The sequence below is a fragment of the Centroberyx gerrardi genome, chromosome 18 (genome assembly GCF_048128805.1).
Source record: "Centroberyx gerrardi isolate f3 chromosome 18, fCenGer3.hap1.cur.20231027, whole genome shotgun sequence".
Classification (NCBI taxonomy): domain Eukaryota; kingdom Metazoa; phylum Chordata; class Actinopteri; order Beryciformes; family Berycidae; genus Centroberyx; species Centroberyx gerrardi.
In genome coordinates, this window is record NC_136014.1 from 20,096,248 (window position 1) to 20,107,448 (window position 11,201).

Below are 11,201 nucleotides of genomic sequence, written 5' to 3' on the forward strand. Positions count from 1 at the left end.
GGTGGCATTCACAGGCTTATTGTGTGAGTGTGTGTGTGTGTGTGTGTGTTTGAAGAGTATGAAAGAAGGAAGGAGACTGGACTGACTGTGTGTCTCTCTCTCTCTCTCTGTGTGTGTGTGTGTGTGTGTGTGCGTTTGGCATGAGGAACGTCTGGCTGCATATAAGAGTGAATATCTTCATGAGTGTGTGTGTTTTGTGTGACTCCATGCATGTTTTGTGCATGCACACTTGAATGTGTGTGGTTGCGTGTGTGTGTGTCAGCAATATGCATGCTTGTATACTAATTTGTCTGGAAAGAACAACATAAAGAAAGAAAGGGAGAGAAAGAGAAAGAAAGAAAGAAAGGGAGAGAAAGTATGTGGGTCTGTATGGACCTGAGCAGTGGCTTGCTGCCCAGCGAGCCTGACAGACGGGAAGAAGGGACAAGAAGAGCTGGCACACCGACACCAACAACAACCTCCTGTCTTCATTTCTCTCGCTGCGGGTCCAGACGCTCCGCTGCAGAGGAAAGGGACTGCTTGTAAACTACGGAGTGTCTGTGTTTCCCTGTAAGTCCTGGCAGCAGCGGTGTTTGGGCACATCTGTCCCCGATCTGGTCCCAGTTTTGGTTCAAGTGCAGGCTGCCGCACTAAAACTGCTTTTCTGTAGTTACTTAATTTCCATGAAGGTGATGAAGTCTAAATTATAATTCTAATTGACCCTATTAGCTGCTTGGCATATTTTATTAAGTTACGCAGAGCGAGGGTAATGGTTGATGAACTTATGACACAGCCTAATTTCAGTTGGTCTATCAGATAAAATATTTAACTTTCATGGCCGTGCGGTGCTGGGAAGCAGAGGATTCAGGGTTCAAAACTATTAACTAGAATCCATCTCCTTATTCATATTACCTTGGCATTCTTTGGTGGTTTTTATAAGCCATCCTCCCCCCATGGTCACTGTATGTTAGCATGATGAGGTGTAGATAAATAGTCTGTTAAATAGATGTGTAGACATTTATGATCTTAGTCTGTTTTCCTTCCCCACACACTTGTCACAATATGGAGGAAAATTGACAGTATTGATACTTGAGTTTTGTAAAAATGGTTTGTTTGTATTGTTACAATTGTAAGTAATTAAATACTGATGGGTATAGCTAGCTACAAGCTAGCTCAAGCTAACACTGACTTGCAGCTAGCAGTTTTCACTGGTGTCAACAAAAATAAATCAGGGTTTCAGAAAGCCAAATCTAAGACTTTTTAAGATGTTTTTAATGCTACCTGGATTTTTTTTTTTTTAAATAAAGAAATAATTCCAGGTAGCATTAAAAATGTAACACCAATATATATTAACCAATATATATCAACCAATATATAGAAAAATGCGGGTAAAAAACAGACTATTTATGATTGAACATAGCTAATGCAAGTTCTGAAACTATAAATGAGCAGCATAAGAAAAAGGACACCAGGAAATTAAAGGTTTAGCGACATGATTTCCAACTGTGTTTATTAAAGCAGATGCGGTGACAAAACATTTGGCATACTGTATTAACCCTAAATATCACTGAATGTAAAGAACCTGGCAATAAAACAATACATCTAATTTTATAGTTGCATCAAAATGAAACAAAAAATATTAAACGAAAATAAATGTAAGACCTCTAATTAATGTATTTACGATTTAATGCTTTTTAAGCCCTACATTTAGGATAGAGGCTATATGAATTTAGGTTAGCTGGAGGACAGATACTAAATCCAGTGTCCACAATTGTGTCCTTGTGAAGTGGCCAGCAAAGAAAAGTAACCGACTATGATTCAAAATGTCAGAGTATCTCTCCACCTGTCCTTCCAGTCTACTCTGTGGTTTCAGCCAGCTCCAGCGACTTCCTCTGGATGTTCTGACTGAAAGGCATCATGAAGTCTTCAAAGTCCACGTCGAAGGAGTAGCGCCGTCTCCGTCTCTCCAGCTTTGCCAACAGCTGGCTGGTGGTGGGCGGCTTCCCCCACACCTGAGACAGAGGGACGAGTCACAGAATAGAAAACACAGTCAGTTTCAAGGTGATTAAGGAAAAAAAACTGAAACTGAAAAACTAAACTTACATGATATGACACCTATATGGTTTCAAATTAACAGTAAAACATGACAACCAAAACAAAAAAGGTTCTAACAGAAATCTAAAGGTAAACCCCTAAAATGTACATGCATGTAGCATTAGACCTGCAACTGAGCTAAAATCTGTATTGAATCTGTAATGCCAATGAGTCCCACCGTTTTTGGCACAAAGCTGATATCCACAGCGTTGGTTTTCCCAGCAGTGATCCTGGTGTTGTGCAGGATGACGCTCTCTGGCCCCTTCTGCGAGGGAGTCTTCCCTCCTGTTGCAGTTGCTGTGTCGGCGGGCGCCGGGGTTTCTAGAGCGATGCCCTGTAAAGGAAATCACCATAACAACAAGGTGAGAAACACAGTGTCAGAATCCAAATTGAGATTCATCTCATTTTAGCCCTGTACTTTACACGCCAGCCAGAGACAGCAAGAATAATACCCAGATTTAGTTCACACTGCCTTCAAAGTGCAAATTAAAAATGTGTCACATTTAAGATTAAAGTAATGACCTTTCTAGTTTTTTTAAATAGTCCACTGTAAAGAGATACAGCAAGGGGAGGAGGATGACATGCAACAACAATCCCAAGATGGAATCGAACCTGGGATGATTCACACTTGGCAAAAAGAATAATTAATCATCAGTGTGTACAGAACAACAAATGTCATATCAAAACACTCTGGAATGATTACATTAAATATGAAGTGAAACTACATATGGCATCTTGCATAGGCCTATATGGCTATGAATACATGCTGTGTAAATATCTTTTAGGAAAAAACTGCATTTGGATTTTAATCTATTCTAGAAAGTACTGTAAGCCAAATACAAATTACAAAATTGACAAAAGTAATTAAATACGTATTTGCATTGAATGCATTGAATTAAAATACCTCCCATATCTGTATAAAAGTACTACTTGTATGTATGTGTGTAATGTGCTAAAAGCTGTGTTTGTATTCTTTATAGACGAGACTGAGGCAGCTGATCAACTAGGGAGCCAGAGAGCCGAGATCACACTCAAACTGATCATTACAGTAATTTGGTCTATACATCATCTCCATGCCATGGGACTGTACAGTAATGAGAGATTTTACCTGTATCAATATATGTGGTTATAGATATACCTCACGCCAGCTTGCCCTAGTTGTAACACAACACATCTGGTCTAATTTGCTTACAAGTTGCTGGCTTTAAGTAACCAGAGCTATCCCTTTACCAGCTTGGGTTTCCCTCGTGTTGAAAGGGGAACCAATGAAAAGCAGGGAGAGAGATTACATCCAGTCAAATGTTGGTTAGTTTTGCTGTGGCATCTTTTGAAGGTTATATTCTTTTCCAAAAATCTACAATTCTAGGATCAGTGTGATACAAGGCCTGTGGTAGACAAAAACCCCTGTTGCATCTTTTCATGTTCATTTAATTTGGAGAAAAAAGAAAGCTTTATTCTCCGGGTGACAGCCGTGCATTTTTTAAATTAAACAGTGGGTTTGAATGGGTTTCATGGACAGAAAACTCATTATGAATCTTAACAGTGCATAAAGAACCATGCGAAATTTTGATTTCACACACAGACACACACACACACACACAAAAAAACCCAGAAGACAAAAGTTTGGCATTAGTGAGAGTGAGAGTGAGAGTGAGTTCAGTACTTTTTCTTTAGCAGTGCCTGCTGTGGGTTTCGGCGGCTGAGGTTTGCCACCCTTTCCCCTCTTTGTCTCCTTGGGTTTAGGCAGAGAATCCATCTTGTCTTTGATCAAGTCGATTATTCTGAAGTCAGCATACGCTCTGGCGATGTCCAGGCAGTTTTGCTCTGTGGGGAAATTAAATGAGCTCAGTCAAATAACAGTAGCAATCACCAGTGCTAACCAGTTTGGCTTAAAGGACTGTGGAATAAACAAATGAACAGACAGATGTATGAACAAAGTCCATAACTAATCTTCCTCATACACTTGTCAGGGGGAAGGGAAGTAATAAAGTAATTACTTAGTTGTTTGTAGTTATCATTAGTAGTAAGCAAAACTATTATTCGGTCATTGTACTGTTTAACCTATTATTATAATCAGTGAGTGTGCTTACATGCATATCAATATTTAGTCCAGGTGAAGCCAAGGAAGAGGCCAAATTTTCCAGTTTTGCATAAAATCACCAAATTTGGTATACATTTACAGTTCGATGCCCTGAACATTTTCAGAATTGGAGCCACTGCAAAAATGGTACCAATCAGCTGTGGCAGCCATATTCCTTTCAGCCATTGCCAGCAAATGGGTTTTCCTCCATATCTGCTGTCATGGACAAACAGTCGTAGACAAAAGATGTTTTTAACATTAAAAAAACCCATCTTATGGAGTGATTCAGATTTATCTTAACAGTAGTATTTTTGAAATGGATATTGATATATTTCAGTTTGGTCAAACCTTTCTTGTTCTCCGCAGTGACATTGGCCCCCGCCTTGATGAGGAAGTCCACGCAGGAGGGTCGGGCGTTCTCGATGGCCCTCATGAGGGGCGTGGCTCCGTTGAGCGCCGGGGCGTCTACGGCGGCGCCAGCCTCCAGAAGAAGTTCAACAAGGTCCACTTGGCCGGCGTGGGCGGCGTGGTGGAGGGGCGTCCAGCGGAACTGGTCACACACGTTCACATCCGCCCTGTTATAAACAGTTATAGACACGGGGTGATTTAAGGATTTCATGGTCAGGGCATTCCCCTCGTTAAAATGAGGGAAAACCACACTGATGATTTAGCTGTTTAAATCTCTTAAGGTATCTTGCTGTATCATGCCACAACATGCTTCAAAACAGCATACAAACTTGTCTAAATTGTAGAGCTACTTAAATTACATTTTGTGAACTTGCAGCTTTGCTTTTTACTCAAATTTCAGGTTTAGTGGTTTTGCACATGCGCAATGAAAAGACCTGTAATTCCAGTTTGAATACTCATGACAGAACATTTGAACTAATAGCTCAGATTTCTAAATTTATAGTAACTGTTACATAGTTTTGCACAAGTTTCACACAGTTGTGATAAAAATGCTGACAGTCAAACAACTAACAAAGCAAAGCAAAATGTCTGTATTCCTGAAAACGGTCAGGGTTTCTCAAATGTGCTTTAAACCAGAGATTATAAATTTTTTTCAGACAGGGATCCAAATTTAATTTAATTCAGTCTCATCCATCATGAAATTAAAGTGATGCTTTTGTCATGTTGGGACAGACAGGAAATAAGCCAGAGAGTGACTTTGACTCTGTCCTGACCCACACTTTTAGAAAACAGGCGTTAAAGCCAAACAAAGCGATGCTCTTTCTCACCCCAGACTGAGCAGGTACTGAACCACCTCGTAGTTTCCGCTGGAGCAGGCCACCATCAGCGGAGTCTTGTAAAACCGATCTTTAACGTCCACAGGAACTCCCTGACTGAAGGCCAGGTCCAGAGACTCCAGATCCCCACTCTTCACACAGTAGTTGATATTGACGTAGACCTTCTCCGGCTTGTCCAGGTACCACGCCGAGTCGTCGACGATGGGATGTTCTGGCGGGTGATCGCGGTCGAAGCGGCTGACATCAGTGCAGTTGCAGTACGTCTCGATCAGGAAGTGGGGCGGGCCGCCGTCCTCTCGCCGGTGGACGAGCTCTGGCGGGACGGTGCAGATGGGCATGGGGAGGGTGAATTTAGCCTTCTTCTTACCCGATTTCCCTCCCTTACTTCCCTTTTTCTTTTTAGGGCTGTAGGAGGAGAGGAGGAACGGTTTCTTGATGTACTTCACACCTCTGACAAACTCGGTAATATTGACAAACCCCTCTCTCCTCCTGTCATGGGCTAAGACGACCGCATGGAGCTGGTCTAGTTCAACTGGTGCTTTTAGGCTCTCTAACACCGAAATAAACGTCTCTGTGGAAACTCTGTCTGATTGGTTCCCAAAGGCTTGGCGGAGAGCGGCCTCGTGCTCGTGCGACCAGTCGTGGAGGGTCAGGGCCCAGGGAGCCGAGCTGAGGCTGACGCCGCTCGGTTTGCTGACTTTCAAACCCTGCAGCCTCTCCGCCTTCCTCAGCTCCTTGGCTGCTGCTTTGTAACCGGAGTCTTTGGCAATCTGACGTGGCAGCAAGCCCTCCTGGTTCTTCAGTTTGGGGTTACAACCTACAAATAGAGCACAGTTTCACGACAGATATGAACAAAACGTGTTTGACACATACTGGAATTTTCAAACCGTGTTTGTAGCTGCATCCTCCACCACTTCCCTATCTTTTTTCAAACATTTGGCCATGAACTCCCTTGCACTAAAATACTCATGTTGCCATTTTGGATTTTCTTTTCTTTTTTGGGCTTCATTTTGGGCTGACTTTTGATGACTTAAAGCTATCTTAGCTTAACCTTAGCTTGACCTTACCTTCTTGCTTGCAAAACTAAAGAGACCAGGCATGGCAACTCTCTTGACCTTGATCAACCTCCCAGAAATATACATTTTGATAAAATATTCCACAAATCAATGGACCATTAGAGGGCCTGTTTTGCCCCCTGATAGCATTAGGAGTAGTTATCAAGGAGTTATCCGTGTCTTGGTAACTGTTGAGAATCGCTGCCTGTCAGTGTTCGTACCTCTCTGTGCCAGGAACTTGCAGCAGTTGGCGTGGCCTGTGACCGCAGCGTAGTGCAGCGCTGTGTTGTCCTCAGAGCTGATCACTCCCATATCTGCTGAGTATGCAGACAGCACCTGAATCACCTGGCAGACACAAAACAGCACAGGGTAACAGTCAGGACACTGACAGACCAGAGCTTTTATATTTTATAAGAACAAGTTGCACTGCATATAAATGAGATCAAAGTCATGAGAAACCCCTTTATGAAAGACATTGAAATGAATCAGACAATAATAAATACAGTCAGTGCTGGCACATAATCATGATGTTATAACCAAATGATACATTAAAACATAAAATTCTGTTTGCATATCTTTAACTATTATTTTCAGTACCACTGCTCAATATTCTAACATCATTCTTTATTATATCAATCATCTTTTTAATGCTGAGAAAGTCAGGTGGGGTGTGTTTCACAGTAGCAACTGGCGCACCTCAAAGAAGCCCCCCATGGCAGCGTAGTGGACGGCACCGAGGCGCTTGGTGTCCAGGGCGTTGGGGTTTCCTCCTCTCTTGAGAATGGCCCTAACCAGCTGCAGAGAGCCTGCCTTAGCTGCCTCCATCAACGCTGTAACACCGGTTCTCTGCAGAGAGAGGAGAGGAGAGGAGAGGAGAGGAGGAGAGGAGAGGAGGGGAGAGGAGAGGAGAGGAGAGGAGAGGTGAGGTGAGGTGAGGTGAGGTGAGGTGAGGTGAGGAGAGGAGAGGAGAGGAGAGGTGAGGAGGGGAGGGGAGAGGAGAGGAGAGGAGAGGTGAGGAGAGGAGAGGAGAGGTGAGGAGGGGAGGGGAGAGGAGAGGAGAGGAGAGGTGAGGTGAGGTGAGGTGAGGTGAGGAGAGGAGAGGAGAGGTGAGGTGAGGTGAGGTGAGGTGAGGAGAGGAGAGGAGAGGAGAGGAGAGGTGAGGAGGGGAGGGGAGAGGAGAGGAGAGGAGAGGAGAGGAGAGGAGAGGAGAGGAGAGGAGAGGAGAGGAGAGGAGAGGAGGCACAAATCCCGTCAGTCTTAGGCTAAACAAACATAGCATGAAGGGTGTCCTAGCAGCAAGCATCACAGCATCACACTGTGTACTCAGAGGAAAAAGGGCCCTAATTAAATTGTTCCCATGATCTTATCCAGGCCGTTCCTTTCTTACGCTAACCTCAATTCCTATTATCCAACCGCAACCGCAAACTTGCTCATTATCACTGCCCACTCTATGCCACTGCCTTCAAAATACAGCTCCCATAATCCCTCAGTGTTAGGCTGGCTTTACATGGTGCAACTGGAATGCAACCTCAGTTCTGTGTAACTTTATTGTGTTGAAGTTCCTGTGTTGAAGTTCCGTAGGAGAACCATCCAATGAAAATCATGAATTGGGTTTGTATCATCATTTGGAATATTCAGGATGAGTTTGGTGGCATAGCAACAGAAAAAGTTTCTCTTTCAACCTGCAACTAATTGCAAGAAAGTTGCATTGCGTAAAGCCAGCCTTAGCCTCCGCCCCAATCTTTAACCTGATTGGTTGCGTTGGGGTCCGCCCCTCCCTCCAGCATGCTGAGGCACATGGGGGCGCAGTCCAGGGCTTTTTCACACATCAGCTGGAAGACATGCGTCCCCTCCACCGACACGTTGTTGACGTCCGCCTGGCACTTCAGCGCCACCTGCAGGCAGCGGGCGTGGCGCTTGGTGGGGTAGATACAGTAGAACAGCACACCTAGAAAGTGAGAAGAGTAGGGGAGGAAAGAGAGAAAAGAAGAAAGGGAGATAATTAGAAAGAAGGAAGGAAGACAGCGAGAGGGGGAGAAAGACAAAGGGGGGAGACATCTTAATAATATCAAAGCAGCCTTGTCTCTATAACTGGATAATTGGACGCTTTAAACATTTAGCATTTGAGCTGTTTCCCAAGAGAAAATTTAAATATTAATCAAAAGTATTTTTTGGTAAATCTGGGTTGCCCAGGCACAGATGGAAGAATTGAGGAGGCAGGAAAGAGATGCCTTCTGATATTGAGTATACAAGGCAGAAACATCTTGTTTTTAGCATTGACAATTAGCCTATATGGGTAAAACAGTAATATTGAGAGGAATCGTACAAGCAAGCACACCCTGGTTTTAATTTTGTGTGATCCTGTCTGGACAGGGCAGATGCTCCAGGTTCACATGTAGATACATTTATTATTAAATTGAGGATAACCCAGGCTTGTGTGTGACAACTGAAACTCCGCCTACAGGGGAAAACACCTTGGTGTGAGTATTGAGACTGGGCCAAAAGCCTCCAGAGAGAGGAGGATGATATCAGGTTACCCAACACGTTTCACAGGAGTGGATCACCATCAGGGGTTGATCTGTAATTAGATGTACCCACGCCATGACCTACTCCAAATACACAAAGGCACACACACACACACACACACAATCACGCATGCACATACGCATAAACAAAAGCATGCATTCATGTACACATACACACACACACACACACACACACGCACACACAAACTCTTTCTCTGCCGGTCTCTCTCTCTCTCTCTCTCTCTCTCTCTCTCTCATGTTCACTCACTCTCAAAAGAGTGCCATTTGCTGTAATTGATGCCCCGGACACACTGTAATTGAGGCAATTATCATAATTGGTTTAAAAAAGGTCCTGAAGAAGAACTTTGGGCTGGTTGACTGGAGCTGGCCGGCATACGACCGCCTCATCAATATCTAAACAGAGACAGCATGCATTTTCATGAGCTGCAAGACAAGGCAAGGCATTCAGTACGAACCCGCTGGCCTAGCTTGAGATGGATTGAACCTCTCTTCGTATCGCCTTGAGCTGCACAAAGAGAAATCAACACTCAAAGCTCAAATTAGAATATGTTAGTGGAGGTGACGCTGAGAAGTGTTGTTCCACTACCTCACATGATTATGGTGCATTAATACCACAGAGCGAGCCAGGGAGCGTGCCTGTCTGCGCTGCACTCCAGTCTGGCCTGCAAGCTTCCATTTTTGTTTGGTAATAAATGCCAGCTGGATGAACGATTCAGTGAAATGACTCTATTTAGACTCTAACTGTATTTGTCCATCTCTCTCCAAAACCCATCAATTGCCTGAGCTTTAGGTCTGTGCCCTCTTGCCTATCTTCTCTTCTCTTCTCTCTTCTTCTCTTCTCTTCTCTTCTCTAATTTATCTCCTATGTCTCTTGTATGTATCTTCTATGTCTGTTACTCTGCACCTTATAAATTGAATGATTTGCCAAGGGCTTTGAAATCAGACTCTCTTGTTCCCCTGGGTGTTTTTAAAGGATTACTTTCTGACATCTTCTTTGATTCCTGTAATTATTTCAATATAGCCTGATTTTAAAGCTTTAGTTCCTAACATTTGCGTTGATTCATGTGATTTCTTTTGTTGTTTGAATGTTTTTGGAACATGTGACTGTACTGTACTTGCCTGTCATTTTTTAAATGCATGTTTTCTTGTGCTCAGGTCTCTTTTGAAAACTACCTGATTAAATAAAGGACTGAATCAATTAAATAATCTACTACACTCTATTCTGCTCTCCCCGTGTATCTATTCCACCTCTCCAGAACCCACCATCTGCCTGCACTATATGGTAAATCTGTGCTTTCTCACCTTTGCCCTCAGCGTCCAGGAGCCTCAGGTTGGCGTGGTTCTGGGCCAGCAGGGCCACCATTTCATCGTGGCCCAGCTCAGCGGCTAACATGACCGGGGTGCGGCCCCTCTTGTCCTGGATGTTGGGTTGCGCCCCCTGGGACAGAAGGAAGCTGACCAGGTCTGGGGTGGAGCCAGGGAGTTACAGCAGGTCCAGTCCGTTTAGTAGAGCAGAAAAACAGTCAACAGATTTAAGTGAAGGGGATTAGGACCAACAGTATTTTGTTATTGTACTTTCCTTTTCCCATATTTATAGCCCACTGTCTGTCATTCCCCATCCCTGCTGAAGGCAATATTGTCCTTAGCCGTTGCTTTCAAAAGTTGCCCATATCCTCACTTTAATAAAATGTACATATAAAAATCAGTAATAAGCCTTTTTGAATATTCACACATGCCACTGTCAGGTTTGACTGAAACTGAAAAGTAACAAATCAGCTTCCTACCCAGCTACAGCAGCCAAATGGAGCTCCTTGTTCTATTATACAGAATATATATAAGCTTTAGATATAAGCTTTTTGTTACGGTACGTTTTCTTTTGTTACATTGAAGTGAATACTCATTGTCTGCATTGAGAAACTGAACTGTCAAATCAGCCGCCCGGCCCCCTACCCTGGTTGTTGGCTGCGGCTGCCAGGTGAAGCACTCCTGTGCCGTCCTGCGGCTCAGTGAGATTGATGAGGTTTTCCACCCCAAGCTTCACCATCTTCTCTATCTGCACCGTGTCTCCATCATGGACGTACTGCAGCAGGCGGTACACCTGGAGGACCTGCAGGCGGCCCTCTGCCGTTCTGCCCCTCATTCTGGGGAAGGGGCAGAGGTTGATGGACTAGGCTGCCAGAAAAAAAAACACAGGACAAAGGAG

The 11,201-nt window shown here is 43.8% G+C and overlaps 1 protein-coding gene across 2 annotated transcripts; it reads right to left on the reverse strand.

The window, feature by feature from the left end:
* Positions 1 to 1,614: 1,614 nt before the first annotated feature.
* ankef1a (ankyrin repeat and EF-hand domain containing 1a) lies at positions 1,615 to 11,138 on the reverse strand. Of its 2 annotated transcripts, none has more exons than XM_071914248.2 (10): positions 10,949 to 11,138; positions 10,301 to 10,462; positions 8,201 to 8,400; positions 7,149 to 7,298; positions 6,674 to 6,797; positions 5,389 to 6,214; positions 4,502 to 4,728; positions 3,737 to 3,897; positions 2,252 to 2,407; positions 1,615 to 1,991 (listed from the first exon to the last, which is right to left on the reverse strand). In XM_071914248.2, exons 1-10 carry the CDS (start codon positions 11,136 to 11,138, stop codon positions 1,836 to 1,838), a joined length of 2,352 nt encoding a protein of 783 aa, XP_071770349.2. In that variant the 3' UTR covers positions 1,615 to 1,835. The 2 variants fall into 2 exon arrangements, with proteins under 2 accessions (XP_071770349.2, XP_078146128.1); XM_078290002.1 differs by having other exon boundaries at positions 2,252 to 2,328; positions 3,682 to 3,897.
* Positions 11,139 to 11,201: the final 63 nt, after the last annotated feature.